The following is a 19,201-nucleotide window of genomic DNA, read 5'->3' as shown; positions in this document are numbered from 1 at the left end:
CATGCTTTTAGTGCATGTGCGTGTTCCCCACTGGTTAACTCACAGCCGCTGCTGACTGTCCCGACCGACAGCATCGCTGCGGAAGAGCACTTCTTTGTTTACCCCTCAGGTAAACACTTTCAAGGTGTTTTGCACTGTTAGCGCTGTTAGCTGTGGTTAACGACATGTTGAGAGGCAATTGAAATGTGCCCAATCTGAAATCCTGCATAAAACATAACATGCGCTGGTAAAATACATGTAGGCCTACCTCAAAATCCAAATGTACTTAGTTTTTTAACACTGTCCATTATATTATAATTTGAATTCCCTTTCAGTTTGTCATAGAGAAATATCTTCTATTTGGAAAAAGGGGTGGATAACAAGACTGGGAAGACAGTTCAGGCTTGTTCAGGTTCCTCTTGTGGAGGAACACTTAAAGGAAACTACATTTGGTTGTGCCTCATTAAATAAATGTCCAGTCCAGGATAATACACAATAAAAAATAATGTGAATATAAATATGTTGTGTACAAATACAATGCAAAAGAAATTCAAAATTAGCACGATATAAAATTTATTGAATTCTCAAAACATGGATATGATTTGACAAAATATATTCTACATTGCTTATACAAAATCTACATTAAGGCACCTGACAGCTTTTGTGAACCATCTTCACTCTCCTGTCAATACATATTTGACGTTGCCAAAAATTCAATGTCAGTTTTCCAGGAATTAACTGTTATGGATCTCTACAACATTAACAAGAGTTACAGTGGGGTTCAAAAGTCTGAATCGACTAACAAAAAATGATGCATATACGCCACTGAAATAGATCTGAATATATTGTTTGCACAACATTAACTGAAGACCTTTTAAAACATCTGTCAAAGGAGGCATTTCCTGTGGGCAGAGCTGCAGGATCCAGAAATATTTCTAAATTCCTATATACATGTTTTAAATCATATTTGAAGGTTATTTTGATGAGAACTTAAATGTTCTTCAACACAGAAACACTGAGGTCTGAGAATTTAATTATACAAAAGGGTTAACGCTATTGGTTATAAACATTTTCACTTAATGTATACTATTGCTTTTCTGTCAGTTTAGTATAGATACTTGTTCTAAGTACTACAGTTCCCATGAGCCTCAGCACCCCATTGCTATGGGGAAATCATCCACACAGAGGCTTGAATCAGAATTGTTACAAGTTCTGAATGCTTTGTTGATGCAATAAAGATCAACTCCTGCAAGACTGCTACAAGACTACTGCAGTATAGTTGTTGAATTAATCCAAAATCTGAAAGTGAAGTGATTTAAATTGCTGAATGTATTAATTGTGTGCTACAAGGAGAAAACTTCAGACTGCCATTAGTGTTGCTGGCAACAGAATTTTGTGGGAAGAGTGTCATGAGAGTGACTGCCAAGTGCCAACAGGGGGCATGTTGGCACTCAACTAACATTTTCTATACAGAAAATAAATACTAGGTCTTTCACTTCTGGAACCCCGGAGATGCTTGAAAGGCTCACTTTACTTCTCTATACATTTAAAACAGTAACCACCTACTAAGCAGAGCAATCCCAATCCAGCAGTAACAACCTCAGTGCCATGTCAAAACATAGGTAGAAAAAAACAGTATTGCTATTCTTTAGTCTGTTGTATTATTTTAAGGAGAGTATTTGTACCATCTGCACAGTACATCCACTCAAAAACATTTGTGAGTTTGAAGACCCGTAAACAAACAATATCATTAGGTGGGATGAGTGTGGTGGGCTTACACAATAAAGCAAAATACAGACTGAATTGTCAGAAGCCGTTTGTCTCTTGGTAGCAGATTCTGGAAATGATCCCAATTCAATTCTAATGTAATCTAATAACAGATGCATGTAAATATATGTAACAGCAAATATATAATATAGAACAGACATAGCTAATAGAGGAAAATATAATAATATAATGCATAAGGAAAACCATTTCAAATGTATGTGTGTATATGTATATACAGGACTGTCTCAGAAAATTTGAATATTGTGATAAAGTTCTTTATTTTGTGTAATGCAATTAAAAAAACAAAAATGTCATGCATTCTGGATTCATTACAAATCAACTGAAATATTGCAAGCCTTTTATTCTTTTAATATTGCTGATTATGGCTTACAGCTTAAGAAAACTCAAATATCCTATCTCTAAATATTAGAATATCATGAAAAAGTATACTAGTAGTGTATTCAACTAATCACTTGAATCGTCTAATTAACTCGAAACACCTGCAAGGGTTTCCTGAGCCTTGAAAAACACTCAGCTTGGTTCAGTAAACTAAATCACACGTATGGGGATTATAACAATATTCTAATTTTCTGAGACAGTCCTGTATATATAAGGTGGCAGCCTGTTGCAGCAGCTGCAGTACTTTCTTTAAAGTACTTTAAATGTTTTTTAAAGTTACCTATCTATCTATCTAATATTGTGGGATGGGTGACAGTGCATGTTAGTAATGTTCAAAATTGGCATCTCTTGATCCTCTGGCATACTACAACATAAAAATAATAACTTGATCCGACACATTAAAGGTTTGCTTTAACTAAAAATAGATATATACAAAGTTAGTAGACAGTAAAGACATTTTTCAGTGACACAAGACTCACTGCTTATTGCGCAGGTTGCAGACTTGGTATAGTAGCCCAACAGAGCTGCTGCTCTTCAGAATTCATTCCTCATCATCATTTCTTTAAAATGCTTCACTTGTGAAACCTGGAGTTTAAAATCAGAATATCACATTTGAGACATTGTCAGAAATGTTCAGTTTCTCACATTTGCATCTCCATCTCAGCTCCACAACTTGCTTTGTATTCATTGGCAGCAGGAGTAAGAGTGTTGTCTGGGTTCAGAGGGAATTGCTCAGGTTGCTTTCCTTTGCCGTGCATCTTGATTTCAGGGCGACAAAGCTGCCTGAGGTTCTGTAGAAACAAAATCAGTCAGTTCATGTTAGTAGAATTGTTGAGTTACGGTGCAGTAGGTTTCCCAACGTGGTCAGTAGAGACACATACCGAAAAGGAGGGAATTAACACAAACCGTATCAAGGCTTCCTATTTGTTAAAGTATTGCTACATTTGTAACAAACTACAAATGTAAAAAAAAAAGGAGAAAAAAATCAGTTTAACAAAATGTTATTGTTTGCTTTGAACTACATGATCATCTCAGTCCATTGACCTGTCCTTCAACCAGTCAAATCTAATGGTAAGAGTTTAGCTGTCCTGGCCTGTTTGGCCACACCAGTATACTGAGGTTTCATCTGCCAGGAATTTGCAGGTATTTTATGGTCGCAGTGCGTTGCTGGATGATGTTGCATTGAGTTTTTCGGCAAAAGTTGCTTTGCATCCATACCCTCGCTGTGCCCAATGCAGTGTTGACATTGACATGATGACGAGGGTGAGGTTTTTAAATTCCTTAAGTGTACAAAACTATAGGATTGTCTGATTTGGTGCTGTCAAAGTGTGTGTCGACTATTAGTTTGAAATGGTTTTAGTAGAGCTGAAAAGATTAGAATGGCAAAAAATGAATCGGCAACTATTGTAGTTTAAAAAAAAACAAGCAATCAGAAGAAAATATAACTGTTCAACCGATAATGACTAATTGTTATTGTCAACAGACTTACCTGACAAATAAAATGGTGAGACAGAAATATGAGCCTGTATGTAGCACTCAGAAACTATACAATATACAAACTGAGGCTACACAAGAAAGTCCTGCCTCTCACCTCTAATCTGTCACACTTCTACGCTTCATTAGTGTCAGGTTGAGTATTTTTGTAGGTATGTGCAGCTGCATCTCCTTGACGTGCATGTTTGGCTGAAGGGCCTTGTTGACCCACTGCTGTTCCTTTTGAACACTTTTAAAGCTCCTGTATGTCAGTAATTGGACTCTGTGTGTTGTACAACAGCACTTGTACTGTAATTCTTGCAGTAATTACTTCTCAATGTTGGAGTATTTTGTAATTAAGTAACCAGCCTTGTATTTTCTGCACCAAGAAAACAAGCAAATATTCACATTAGACGAGCATTCTTTTTGGCAATTATCTGTTGATCGACTAATTGCTTTAGCCCTCGATCACATAAATATTTATATTGCATGTTTTTGTAATAATAATATTTTATTTATTTAATCTTTCTTTATTGAGTACATACCTGCCCTATAGTCCCTTTCATCCGCGTAAGTTTAAAGACGATAAACAGAGGAACCAGGAGAACACAGAACAGTCCAAGGCACCAGCCCAAAGCATAAGCCCAGGTCGGATAGACGTAGGTTTTGTTGAACTTGAGAGGCTTGTATCTCACCAATGAAAAGATGAAGGTAGCCTGTCAAGAAAAAAAAAAAACAACTATTATTTTCATCCAGTTTCAGTGAAATCAGGTCAGATCTCAACTTTTACCTCCTGATGTATTTCTCCTTGAAGAATGTTATGTTTATTATCAACACATGTAAGGATCATTTACAGATCTATGGTGGCGTCTTTTCATTTATACTATGTGAGCAAAACTATTTCTGTCCAGATACTTTAGTGTACTTTTGGTCTGGGCGGGTTTTTCACAGTTTGAGCTATGCTGTAAAATCATAATTTGCATGTAATGATAATTTAGACAATAGTGTGTTTCTCTAACATTGTGGCAAAAGTTTGGAGAAGGCTCGTACCTGTTTCAACATAAATACCCTTTAAGAAAAACAAAGTCCCGGAGGAATAGTTTTCTATTCAACAGAAGTCGACTGTGGGTATAAGCCTGCCATTGGCAGTGTATCTCACGCGGTATTCTCCCCTTCAGCTATCTGCACTATTTTGCAAGGATTAACCTCGGGGCTATATTTTGGGTGATTTGGTGGAGCCAGCTGATATCCGGGCCAAGACTTGTGCGCTGCTTGTTGTTTACATTCTGATTAGCAACATTAGATACAAGACTGAAATTGAGGGACGACGTGTACTACTCGGTTGTTTTACAATGTCAATTTACAAGCTAATATAAAACCGATAGCCTTTGGGTTCCCAGATTGCAGTTCAACGAGTGCTTTTGACCTCTTTTGCTCTCCACACGGACTGTTGCATTCAACCAAATCCTGCTCAAACGTGATTGATATAACACTGTACAAACTACAAACAGTAACCAAAACTGACACCAAAATCTTTTTTAGCACTGACATAGTGCTAAAAAAAGGTCAGGCTTTGGGGCTATGTAATTAATCTTGACTGGTCTGCGGAGCCCTGAAGCCTGTTTCCCACAGAAAGACTTTGACTATCTTAGATCTAGTCAGACTTCAGACGGATGTCTAAATTCATTCATTCATTCAACGCTGTCTGGTTCTTAACTATCTTAAGTAGGATTAATTTGCCAGAAATTCTGAGTAAAATAAACCCATTCAAACCACTGAGCTCCCTTCACCCCAGCAGCCTTTTTTTATTTCAACATTTTACTGAGAAGATTTGGTGATTCAGTTTCACAACACAAGAAACTTCCAGTGCAGTGCAGGCTTTGTACTGTGTCAGAAGTCACTCGTCATTGTTTGCTCCACACCATTAACTAACCACAAATTATGAGCCACGTTTTCATCTCTTTTGTCACCACGGGCCGGCAGGTGTCACTGTTGCATGGAAACATGGCTCTTAGTTCAGAGTCAGCCTTGGGCTGTCTAACGTTACAGGCTTAAAATTGGCCTAACTCTATCTTTTTTTTTAGTGAAACGTTCTTGCATTAGACTAAGAGCAAAACTGGCCAAAAACTAAAAACATCTTTGTGAAACCGGACCCTGACCTCTACACTATCAAACAGCTCTGGGCAAAATTGAGACACGAGTCAAGTCTTATTGCACCACATCAGAGCCAGGCTCCAAAATCTCCCAGAAGAGTGGAGGATGTTATTATCATATTGTCAGCATTTCATTGTGTTTTTTTTATTCCATATACATTACATTACAGTAATTTAGTAGACGCTTTTACCCAAAGCGACTTACAATTCAGATCCTATCACATTTCTACACCGTAGGGACAACATCAGCTACGGGAGCCCTTTTTGGAGGGGGTTAAGTTTCTTGCTCAAGGACACATTGACATGCGACTAGCAGAGCCAGAGCCTGGGATCGAACCACCGATCCTCTGATTAAAGGACGGCCCTGCTCTCCACTTAGCCACAGTCGTACACTTTGTTCAGGTTCACATACTTTAGGCCATGTATGTTATCTTTTTTGGTTTTGTTGAAAAGAACATTGTTGTAATGTCTTGTTTGAATTGCCCAAACTTTGAACGTTTGAAATAATAATAATCATCTTTTTTTCGTCCCTCCCGTGTTTCTCTCTCTCTCCTTCATCTTATTGTAAGGACCAGTTTTGTTTGCTCTTGTACTATAGTTTAGTGTTAGGTAACCATGTTAGGCAGTTGAACTTGAGACTGTATTTGTTCTGTTAAATGTCAACATGTGCCATGTATTACATTTTCTGAATTATAAACATAAAAACATAGGTGGCAAAATGATTATCTTCCCTCTTTCCTCTCTTTGTTAACTCACAGTAGGCAAAAAAAAGTAAAATACACTTGTTTCATCACTCTTAATAATAAAGAAAAGAGTGTCCCTATCCCTCCAAACAGACATCGCAGCTGGAGCCTGTTTGTCCAAATAAAGTTCTCAGGAAACTCTCTTCAATCCACAATTTAAAAATCAACCTTTAAATCACGAGTAAGAGGCAGTGATGAGATTTGAATCTCAATGTAAACTCAAAACATCATTGAAGTTCGCCAAAACGACTTAGATTTCACTTTGTTCTTTCTCAATCACTTTGCCATCTATATAATCCACAAATACATCAAACTACATGTCTTTTTTACTATTGAGGAGATTTAAAGAAAGTATTTCACTCACCAGACAAACAGTGGGGGTAATGTAAAGCCAGCAGTACTTCATTATGGACCATGGACGATAACCTACCATTTCTTCAATGTCGTCAAAGAGACGATCTGCACCTGGTAATGAAAAGGAAAATATCTAAAATCTTTAGATATGAAAAAACATTCTGCAGAGTCACCCAAAACACAAGTTACAACACAAACAAATGCATGATGTAATATATTCACAACTGACAGTGGCTCCAAATCACACATGTATTTAAATGGATAATGGTGGTATTTAAGAGAAACTAGTGTGGGTGCTGGTGTTACAAAATGTATTTTATATATTATTATTATTTGTTTTATTTTTATATAAAATCTTTAGCATTTAAATCCCAGTTGACAAGGGGGCCGTGTGAAGGGCTTGTTTTATAGAGTTCTCCTGGAACTTTTGTAATCTTCCACAGTCAAAGAGATCAAACGCCCCCACCTCAAGAGGATCAGATGTCTATCAAGCTTAAACGAGCTTGAACAGGAGCGAAAGCTGAAGGACACCAAGGGAATTTAGTTGTGGACAAAATGTCTGTAAATCTACTGACAAAGCACCACAGGAGTGAGGCATTAAGTAGAAGTGCAATCCTCGTTGTAAAGCCACAATAGCGGCAACAGAGTGTAAGTTATGCAAGGACTGGAGCGTGAACACTCACCTCAGTCAGTAATGAACAAACAACTTGTAGGTTTAAAGCTCTGGGAGCTTCAACAGTGAAATGTTGTTTTCACTGTAATTTAAGTGTTATTTAACCTTTTGCCATCATTTTGTTCAGTTTAGAGATATTGATCACTCTGCTGCAGCCTGAACTTAAACCTGATTCAATGGGTTTAATGTACTTTTAAGCCCCAACCCATCATATTTTCAGCATATAAATTAAGATTTTTGAGTCTGCTATCGATATTTTGGACCAACACGAGACCATAATCTTTTAAATAAGAATCCCTCAAATTTGTTTTTTGACAAAATCTGCAATAGAGACACCGTTTCTAAATGACCTCAAACTAATCCTTTTTTGATTGCCATTTCTTATTACTTTAATGCCGGCAAAAACACAGATACTGATGTATTGGGCCTGTTTTTCTGCTGCTGTTTACAAACATACATAATGTAAACAAAAAAAGAGTAACTTAATCAACAGAATCACTTTTAATTTTTAGTTTGACTTCACTCTAGTCCAAAAGCAGGACCAACCACTGAATGAAGGCTTTTAAATAATTTGCCTCAAGGAACAACTACCACGGTATGAAAAGCTTTTTGATCAGAACCTTTTACAACTTCTAATAATTTGGTCGAAGATCATTTCAATAGGCATAAAAACAAAAGCTGTAACAAGAACATTATACGATTAATGCGGGATCACCTTAAAGACTCACCGTATATCCATCCGATTGCTATCGACTGACACACTGAAAGGAGGAGAAGATTGTTGCCACTGCAAACGTAATGGTCAAAAAGCTGAAGGAAATATAAGCCTCCCTGCAGGAAGATAGAAGGTAGATTTTTACTGCATATCAAACACAAAAACAACACAACAATTTTGCTTAATGTTCAGACGCTTAACATTTTTGCTTTGCTCAATTAAATCAGATGACTAAAGCGATTCAGCACGCTGCAGGTCCAGGAGAGACTGTATTGGCCTGTTTTTGGACGGTGCACAGTCTTGCTTTTATTCATTGTGTACACACCACAAACATGAGTTCTCACCTCTGTGACGAGAAGGAGGCCGAGGAAGAAGCAAACCGAGCAGAGACAGAGCAGCAGCAATTCTCGACGATAAGCTCTTCGAAACACGGTGGGGAACATGTCTGTCACGGTGGTCATCAGGCACTCCAGACTCACAAACTGCCAGAGAGAGACAGAGCGATGAGTAAACTGAAACACTTGGAGACAAAAAGCTGTTGTCTGCAATCAACACAGGTTAAATAGTAAGACTACTTTTAAAGCTGCTTAATGCAAGTGTGTTTTTTTTTATCTCACCTGTGTATCTGCACCCAACAAGATGACCATAACGAAGAAACATATAGACCATAACTGAGGAAAAGGCATCATGGCTACTGCACGTGGATAGGCAATAAATGCCAAGCCAGGTCCTGTAATTGAGAACATGCAGATTCAACTTTTTGATTTGACAATATAATATTACTTTGAAGGGACAATATTCATCTTCTTGTGTAATAATGTAACAAGGACAAAGTACAGTTGCTATTGTACTCCAACCACCACAAACAATCTCTTTTGGCCTTTAATAGCTACCCTACATTTTAATTATTTAGTCGTTTACAAAGCTCATTATTTTTAAATCTAAATGTGCTCAGAAATTCACATTTTCATTTCTATGATCAGTTGCGTTTGAATATCACCACACCAATCACTCACATCATCATGAAGAGACAAACGAGTTTTGCCACTGTTAGCTAGCAAACGTTCCCTTGGATGCAGCGACACAGTGAGTGACTGGAGGCATCTACAAACAAAATTCAATACCACTCTCCTGTCTCACATTTTGGTTATTAAAGCTGATAGTGGCATAACACATATGTACAGCCTAGTTTATTTTTCCTACCTGTTTTGTCATGTTGTGTTTTTTTTCCCTCATTTATTTTTAAAGGAGGACCTAGTAAATCTGTTAACAATCAGTAGTGGGCCTTAAGTTATACAAGTTTGAGAACTTCTATTAAAACCACACTAACACACATTTTTCAGCCAGTTACAGGCTCCATATTCAAGCAACAGCTAAACTCTCAACCCTGTGTATATCATTATTTCTAGTGGGAGCTCTTTGACCAAACAGATCATTAAATGTATGTACTGTAACAGAAGGGGTGTAGCGGTGGTCTTACCGGAAGCAGCCACTTCAGATATTGGCAGTCCTTGTTCGTAAGACATAAAGCCCAAAACTGAAAAGATGGCAAATCCTGCCACAAAGCTTGACCCTCCATTCACCAAACACAGAATAAACGTGTCCCTGGGGAAACAACAAAACAAAGAAGTGTTTGGCTAAGGAATGACTCTTTGGTAATATTGTTCTCTGTTTTAAAAATGTGTGGAATTGTGTAAAAATGTTACAATGAGAAGAAAACAATAGCCTCGAGCATGATGGAGATAATGGTGGAAGTGAACACAGCGGCTGCTCAAGACGACAATTATTATAATGATATATTGACATTTATCTATATATACAGGGATGATGAGTTTTTAACGGTGATGCGGTGGATGATCGTCTTTATATGAAACCAGGCGTTATTATCTGCCTTTCATTAACTCTGCCTTGATGAAGAGCATGCAGCTTGATTATCATGCCTGGCTGACTTTACTGTACCTCTTTCCCTCTCAACATTTCTAACTTTGGTGCCGCATTAAAAAAAGACACTGTGGTAGAGAGCAAAACATGCTGAAAGCAAGACATAGAGTGCATCAGTTTACACCGAGAGATCACCTTATACATACAAACAAAATGTATGCCAGCAAAATAAGTTGCTATAATCGTTTAACATTTCCACACATAGTGAATTCCTCCTATCCTTTATCAAGCACCTGACTTTTTTTCAAGTTTTTCAAGTTTTCAAAAAAACATTGTATCACAACTTTAGGTAGCTTCTCTTTGTTGTATACAAAAGTAAAATTAGTTTTTTTTCTTTGGTTTCGACTGTTAAATGGACAAATCAAGTAGTTCAAATATGTTGGCTTGGAAAATGTATTCATCACATTTCATGATTATTTTTTTTTTTAGAGCAAAGCAGCATATCATTAATGACAGTAATAGTTAAAGCTTGAGTCATAATACTATGTTAGAAAAAGCAAGAAAAACTTGCGACAATCTCAGGTTGATTATGTTTTAATGATGCATTTAGATTTAAAAAAAAGCAGAAGAAAAGCAGAGAGCACTTACTTGAAGCAATCATTATTAAATTGATTGTAACTGCCCAGAGCTGTCAAACTGCCCTGACAAATCCCAAACGAGAAAAGAACTTGTGCTCCTGCATCCATCCAAACCTAAGCAGATGTCAAAACATACATATTAGTAAACGTTCACCACTACTGTAAGAGTGCATATATCGTGCAATTTAAGTATTTTACAATATTTGGGCTTTCAATGGGAGGCGACTGAGCAGGCAGCTTGTCTTAAGTTTATTATACTTACTTGAGGGTCCACCAACCTTTTCGGGTCAGGATACAGATAGAATTTTATGCCATCAATAGCTCCTGGTAAGGTGAGTCCACGAACCAACAAAACCACCAGCATCACATAAGGGAAAGTTGCTGTAAAGTAAACCACCTGTCAAAATGAGACAAAGGCAGTTTTCAAATGTTGTTTTAAATCACAATTGATTATTGGAATCTGACAAGAAGCAGCAACAGAATAAGCAGAACATCCCATCAAAGAAAAACAAAGGAAATATTTAGGGGACATTTGTGAAATATTATTTCCTGAACGTGCAGCTGGCACACAATAAGACGCACCTAAAATCTCTCACTGTCATGCTTTAACAGCCAGAATACCACCAGAAAGCCTAAATGTTTAGTGATGTATAAACTAACTACATTTATGTAATCAGATGCAGAATCCAGATTAGTGTTTATCATAGGTTTTCAGGAATTAGCTTTTTGTGTGCTGGTGCGTAACATAAAAAAATATTTAAAATGAAAGTAAGTACAAAACCAAGAAACAAATATAGAAGAAAAATTACAATAAACATACTATAAAAACATGTAAAATATATCTTTAAAAAAAGATCTGAGCAGTTTTTAAGAGTGATAGTTTTGTGCAGAAATGTGCAAAAATGGTCTAAGAAATGTGAAACAGTTCTCAGTGTGAAGCATAAATAGACTTTGCACTGTACAGTCAGCCCTCTATGGAGGCATCTGCATTACTATTGTTTCATTTATTGAGGTGTTTCCTTTACTTAATACCTTTCCAGTGGATCTCACTCCTTTCCAAACACAGAAGTAGCAAAGGATCCACGCCAGTAAGAGACACAAGGCCAACTCCCACCTCAGGCTACCGATCTCATCAATCCCTTTAGATATACCCAACACTCGTCTCCTGAAAAGAAACACATAATATTGTCAAAAAAGAGTCAGTGTGGAGACAACAATCCTTGGAACATTGTTCACGACTATAATTCATTCATAAAATAAATAAGGTTATTATGATAGTGAAGAATCAATGTGACTGATCACATGGCGTTATTGCTACATTGCACCACGTTCGTGTTGAAAATAAGCAAATATCTTTTGCCTTGCAGAAGTAAATTTCCAGTTTCAGGAGGAAATGAGTAATCAAGATATGTTTGGCAACACTAAAACAGTAATGCAGCTTAAAAACTAACCACTAATTATGCTACTTAACATTAGAGAGGCTCTGCACACCCATCAGCTCAGTACAATCAAATCAATAAATTATTTGTTTTATTTTTTATAATTTTTTTATCTGGCCCCCGTGTTAATTCACTTTTACATTCTTTCATTTTCAGCTCAGCATGTGACATGGAGGAAAGATGGATTAGTACTTGTTTGTCCACGTGTAGCTTGCCAGCAAGTTTAGAGTATCAAACAGAGTCTGTTTCTCAAACAGTATCACCTAACTTAAGTCAACCTCATAAATCATAAATGCTTCGGGGATAGGAAAACCTCCTGCAGGGACACAGTTGTTCATGTGGTGTATGAACATGTTTGTATTGCCTTAACTACGTTCATAGAGTACTGAATGTTCTACATGTTATCTACTGCGAAAGGTTGACCATGACATAGCAAAATAAATGGAATTCACACCCTGTTTTTATGTATTTGCTGCCAAATAATATTTGTACGTATTGGCAAAGATTCTTTGTAGAATTCTGTTTGCATACTTTCTACCCTTATTTTAGTTGCATATACTTCATATTTTCTTTTTAAATTCTCTTTTTATTTGCACTTATTTCAATCTTTGTCGACCCGGTCTCACTATATATACCGACGCTTGGTCAGTTCCCCTCAACGTCTGATCCCGACGCACCACGCTTTCAACTGACTCCATTGTAAACCCACCCACGTCATTATTATACTAGTCAGAGCAACTGACGTAGTATGAAGAGAGATACATAGTTCACACAGGGCAGGTGGGAGTGGATGCATCCAGGAGACTAAAGTTGACATTTTGTCACGTGAGTCGTCAGTGTCATTAGTTAGGTGGGTCCTTAGTCACTTGACTAATTTGGCACTCGGTAGTAATTTGACAAATTGGTTCAACAGGCCGCTATAGACTCTGTTTACAGAAGGAGGAAAGACAAAGACAAACGCGCAAAACAACAGGGTGCACTTTAGTGATTCAGCTTCTAAAAACATGTGACATAGGCTATAAAGATAGACAGGTGTGAATTAAACTTACTCCCAGAATTCTGTTGCAGGCGTTGTTGCGTTTGCTGTCCAATTGGATGACGCATTTGTTTTATCAAATTCAACACAAAACTCTGAGAGAAAGAAACAGGAGGAGATGTTTTCATCGATCAAAGGCTAGAGGAATATTTGAAAACATAAAGACAGATACAGTTCTATTCACCAAATACAAAATTATCCTCAACCATTTAATAGTAATTTTAGCTGTGCAGGATCCTCCACTGTGGCAGTTTTAGTTAACTAACTGCACCTTTTGTTAGCTACAGGGCTTCTATGAAACCAATAGCTTCATCAATCAATCAAGCAATCAAGAATTCAAGCAATTTTCTAGAGATTCTGGTATTTCTCTAGCCATTTTCCAAGCTTGTGGGCCAGTTTCTCTATTGCTGCTGTTATAAAGATATGAGATTTATTTTAAATGATGAAGAACACGTAGACACAGACATCTGTCATGCACATAGTTAATTTCTGCTCCTGTCTGCATGTCTACCTGTGTTCCAGGTGTTTTTGCAGCTGGCCCATGGGATCTTAGCGCTGAAGGATGAGAAGAGGTAAAAGAAGGCCCATGCCTGGATGACAATGTATGACACGGCAGCATATGCAATCACAAGCTGGGTAGCGTAGCCAATACCTGAAAGCACAGACAAGGTGTGGACAATGTAGATTATTAATAATGACAGGCAAAATAATAAAGCAAATAGGTCTATAGCAGGAGTAGGCAACTGTAGGTACGTTTGGATACCGTAAAAACCCACATGGGTTGTTTTTATGGAACGGAAACAGTAGCTTAACACTCACAATTCAACAAGTCATGGCCCGTTATTTATGGCAGTTTGAATGTCCGCATGCACATCCCCATTCCATGAAAACCCGCCCTACTATGCAAAGTCTTGATTATGGGAGGTTTGTTTTCCATGCACCAGCATCCCATGCTGATGATCCTGATGAGGAAATGATCCCTGGCGTATGGCATCACCATACCAAAAGAAAGTTGTGTTGTTGTAGGTGCAGAGTTTCTTTCCACTCTGCCAACTGGCACACCTGCCACACCCAGACTTAAGTGATTCATTTGTATCATGTGTAACAGAGTTAATGATTCCACTTGCCATCACTGGCCATTATTTGCCAGTTACTGTATTATTTAAGTTATTACTAATCCATATCATTTCATATTATTTCCTCTATTTCTGTAAATATAATTTATGACTTATCATTAGTTTCCACGGAGACAAGTGTGTTGTGTCACATTAGCGCCCTCTGCTGGCCGCCGGCAGACTTTAGTGGTGCGCCCTACTTTGCTTATCCAGTCTGAAGCGAGATGTCTCCGTGGTAGATTGATCTGTGACAAGCTCCGTTGTGATATCTGTATAAGTCCCTTTTTGTTCGTAGAACTGTTTTAATTTATAATTTTTAGAGCAAATGCTTTTATACTGATACGTTTATTTAGCATTTTATTTAGTTACATGTTACTGTTAGTAACATGCTAACAGCTAGCTTAAGCATTTGTTTCTTTACTTGGCAGTTCCCGGAGTTTGTGATCACGAGGTCGGCTGTGAGACACATAATATACCTCTGTTTGTTACCAGGTATTTCATAACATGTCTGACGAATAAACGGCTGATTGGAGACCAAGAGACACAACGTGTGGCTGAATATAAAACACAATGCAAAGAGAGAGAGAGTACACAACTGTTACACATGAATGGCAAGGAGACTTCCAGAAAGAGAAACCAAGTGAGAGCTGCGTCACGGAGGCAAAAGCTGCCAATCTGTGTCCAGTTATCCAGATCGGTTTGTTTTCAGTCTATATTTTTCTTGTTGTCGACAAATTCCATGAAAAGACCAAAACCAACAATGAATTGATTCTACTAACGAGCGTTGCAGGATCTTAATCCTCTTGTGCCATTGGCCTCCAGTGTTGTCCAAAAGCTAAAACACATCAATCCGACACACTGTTGCTCTGGGCAACATGTTCCTTTATTTTGATGAACATGTGCACTGTAGTTTATTTTGAGTCAATCCCACATCCTGCTGCTGTAAACTCACCAGAGCAGTGATTCCCAGCCAGGAGTATTTGTACCCCAGGGAGTACTTAGAGGGCAGTAGTGTAGGATACATCAGCTGTAACACTTGAACTCTACATGTTGCAGTTATGTACGAGTGTGTGAAAATTAGTTAACAAGCAAACACCGAAGTTCGTGGGAATCAAGATTTGAACACCTTATATCTTTATATTTGAGATTTTTGGGTGTGTCTCAGAGTCCGTGCTAATCTCTCGGTCACATTAGGTCGGACATTTTGCCAAGTGGGGAGCAGTAACAGACACACCCGTGTGTGCACACAGAGCATCATTCAGTTTGTGAAACGGGTCTTTAAACACACGTGTTGATTATCACAGCTGATTCAGTTGGCTCTGTACTATGGACCAGTTGGATGTGCCAAATACGTCCCTTAGAACACAAGAGTATAATCAATCAATACATACAAATTTTACAATATGTCAATCAGAACAACGCATCAATGAATGAAAGCATGAATATGCTATTGAGCATATTGATAGCGTTTGGGATGAAAGAGAGTGGAATCTTATAGTTCTCCTAACGATCTCCTGAATGATGTCCTGGAGGCAAAAGCTTAAACTCCTTCATGAGAGGATGGTCCTAGCAGCCCAATATAGCATTAGCCCTTTTAAGTACTTGCTGCCTGTTATAAATATCCAATATCCAACATCCATAGCCTGACGCCTTCCTGAAATCTTACTGGCCAACAAGCCCTTCAAGTCTATTCTTTTTGGTCAAATTTGGATTTCCAAACCAATGATACAAAAGGTTAAAACAGATTCAATAAAACTACTGTAAAGTGTCCTCATCTAGCATCAACATGGGATTCAAAGCATAGTTTGTCATCAAGAACAATATACCCAAATATCCGTCGCCATCCACGATGTCAGCGCCTTCAACGATGTCTCTCCTGAAGAAACCCACTGACCTTACAGTTTGAAAATCTGGAGTCTTTAGAATGTTTGTCACAATCTTGTGCCTGCTAATGTTTGTTTTTAATCAGCTGAAGTAGATTAGTCTGTCTTTATGTTTCTATAAAGTTATATATATATATAGATATGTAAATGGGATGAGATGCCATGTACCTGCGCATCCAGCATTTGCATAGATAAGCTAAAAGGGAAGTACAAATGTCCTTTTTGAAATGTTTTTTTTTAATATAATACACATATATGTAATTGTGAAATGTGTCAATGATGATGATTATCCAAACTAGTCACATATTTTGAATACACTGACCTTCAAACAAGGGGCAGAAGTGCCTCCAGCAGGTGATACATCCTTGAGATGTGAACTGTCCCATAGCCGTCTCCAGGAGGAACATCGGAATGCCACAAGAGAGCAGAAACAAGACGTAAGGAATCAGGAATGCACCTGAGAGAAACATGACAAGCATATCAAAACACTGCTCCCTCTGTAAATCTGATAAAGACTAATGTCACATGGGAATTTATGTTTGTAGAGAGATTATACAAGAAGATTGTTGTTCATGTCTTTTTTATTTTTTTTTTTCAAACATCTGGATACCGTAAAAACCCACATGGGTGGTTCTTATAGAATGTATCCCGTAAATTCTAAAGAACTGGTAAAACATCAAACACCTCTATCTGTATCCTTAAAAAAGATCAAACACTGATGAAATGCCTGCAGACTAAAGCAAGACATAGCATGACTTTCTGATGAATATAACTTGTAATGTTTTTATGTAAATGTTTGATTTACAACTTTGTCAAAAAAACAAAGGTCTCCTTTGTCCCCTGAGCTGCATTTGATTAAACCAGGCAAACGGCTCCTTTAATAACAAACAGCAGCCTTGATCAACGCCTGAGCAACTTCCTTATCGCTTAACTCTATTTGTGCACCACAGTTCTTTTTCGTCATTGTTGACTCATTAAATTTTGATTAAGTGCAGCTGCAGAATAATAAAAGCATTGTATGTCTTTCTGTTGCATGGGAATCCTGCTTACCTCCCCCATTTTTGTAGCACAAATAGGGGAACCTCCAGAGGTTTCCTAGCCCAACCAGGGTTCCTGCTACAGCCAACAGAAATTCCAACTTGTTCCCCCATTGGCCTCGATCCAACAGTTGTGTCTTCTTCACCAGACTTTTATCCTGGCTGGGCATCTCAAGGCTGTTTCCTTTAAGGAATTGTCTTGACATGTGCAGGAAAAGCAGCAGATAAGCAAATGCAGTGATGAAATCTGAACTGAAATCTCTTTCAGCCTCTTCCTCATTTATGGAAAAGTACTGCGAAACTGTTGTAGCTCGGGGTTATGTACAGAGACAAAACTACTCAGCTGATTGTTTGGCACTGCTCATGAGCTTTGTTTTTTTATTTTTTGAACTTGAGCTTGTGGGATTATCAGGAATGGAAAGTTTTCACCGGAAAGTGTTTATCAGAAAGCTGCACTTATTGAAGCACATTTTAGAATTAAAGCGATGCATTTAGCAGCCAAGTGTAAAACAAGAAGGTACTTACCCCTCCATCACAAAGCACCCTCCCCCAAGAGTTGCTTACAGCTTCAGCAAACTGATCAGTATTCCTCTCAGCTGGGTGCACCGCAGGATCTCTACACAAACAACATGTCATGAGCAGAGCCAGAGTGAGAGAAAAAAAGTAGATAGGGTTTCTTTTGGCTCCTCTATGCCCTGATTATCTGTTGAACTGGTCTGCACACCATGCCGTTTCACTTGAAAAAGTGTTTTGCTTTGACAAAGGTCCAAGGTATACCACTTCCTTGCTGTATTTTTCCACTGAGACAGAGCAGCGTGAGTCATTGAGATTAGCACAGTTGCTTACAACTAAACCAAATCAGCTGAGCCGTTTCAGTACTCATACAGGCTGCAGTTATCTGCCAATTTGGGAATTTGTTTAGGGTCATAAATCGGTCAAATACCAACGACCTATTTAATGCAAGCACGGCTTTATATCTGTCATTTTTTTCCATTCATCAAATTGATGCTACTTTGTATTGTTATCTTCTTGATCTCTGACTTAGCTGTACTTTTTTTCTATTGTAATATATTTCACTGACTTCCTTCTTAAATTGTTATACTCGTCAACTTTACTGTACTACATCAATAAAGTTTATCTTATCTCAACGTTATAAATAACATCTGATATTGAGTCTGTAATGTGCTATTGAAATATTTATACACTGTCGTTGGTTGGTTGTAGTGAGACAACATAGCGATGCATTCAAACTATATTTAAAGTACATTGTTTATAGTGTAAAACTATAATGTAACTCACTCAATCTGATGATGAATATGTGTGGATAGATTAAACAAACAGCTTCTATATTGAGTGAGAGGGTTGGACTGAAAAACCCAGCTCATGTTATGCCTAATTAAAGCTCTCCCTTCAGTGACAGGAGCAGCACAAATATTGTTTCTCTGCTAAATAAGGGTTGTCATATGGCAGCAAAACATCAACCACTTCCACTGAACAGGGAGCATTTTCACTACTTGTTGTGGTCTGCATGATTAAATCCACAATGTTTAGACCACATCAATTTGAGGTCTCTTCAAAGCTGAGGCGTAATTTCCAGCGGGGAAATGCGACCATGTCCCCCCCTCTTTTTAAAATCGCCCTTCAAACACACACTTTCAAAATGGAATTTCTTTTTTTTTTTTAACCACTCAAATCGTGCTTGATATGCTAGGCCTATCCCTTGGCCAGCCGCCACATTTTGGGTGAAAACGCTGCTGATTCTGCTCTGATAAACTTGCCATGGACGAGCAGACACACGCAGCCTGCTTAACCGATCCTATAATACATTTTGCCGTGGATGGGGACGTGTTTGGGCAGCTTCAGTGAACAGAGGAGGGTGAAGAGAAGACCTGGCTGAGAAGCACGATGGCGCAAAT

The 19,201-nt window shown here is 38.0% G+C and overlaps 1 protein-coding gene across 2 annotated transcripts; it reads right to left on the bottom strand.

Moving 5' to 3' along the window:
• Positions 1-535: 535 nt before the first annotated feature.
• On the bottom strand, positions 536-17,984 carry LOC306715743 (sodium- and chloride-dependent GABA transporter 2-like). Of its 2 annotated transcripts, XM_079186206.1 has the most exons (15): positions 17,811-17,984; positions 17,299-17,483; positions 16,571-16,705; positions 13,762-13,902; positions 13,264-13,345; positions 11,808-11,940; positions 11,038-11,172; positions 10,786-10,889; positions 9,737-9,861; positions 8,874-8,986; positions 8,601-8,738; positions 8,270-8,372; positions 6,879-6,979; positions 4,164-4,334; positions 536-2,936 (listed from the first exon to the last, which is right to left on the bottom strand). In XM_079186206.1, exons 1-15 carry the CDS (start codon positions 17,816-17,818, stop codon positions 2,787-2,789), a joined length of 1,824 nt encoding a protein of 607 aa, XP_079042332.1. In that variant the 5' UTR covers positions 17,819-17,984; the 3' UTR covers positions 536-2,786. The 2 variants fall into 2 exon arrangements, with proteins under 2 accessions (XP_079042332.1, XP_079042333.1); XM_079186207.1 differs by lacking the exon at positions 17,811-17,984 and having other exon boundaries at positions 16,571-16,640; positions 17,299-17,364.
• Positions 17,985-19,201: the final 1,217 nt, after the last annotated feature.

The sequence above is a fragment of the Pholis gunnellus genome, assembly GCF_910591455.1.
Source record: "Pholis gunnellus genome assembly, chromosome: 3".
NCBI lineage: Eukaryota > Metazoa > Chordata > Actinopteri > Perciformes > Pholidae > Pholis > Pholis gunnellus.
Note: the sequence above shows the minus strand (reverse complement) of the source record. Positions and strands in the feature narration are given on the sequence as shown.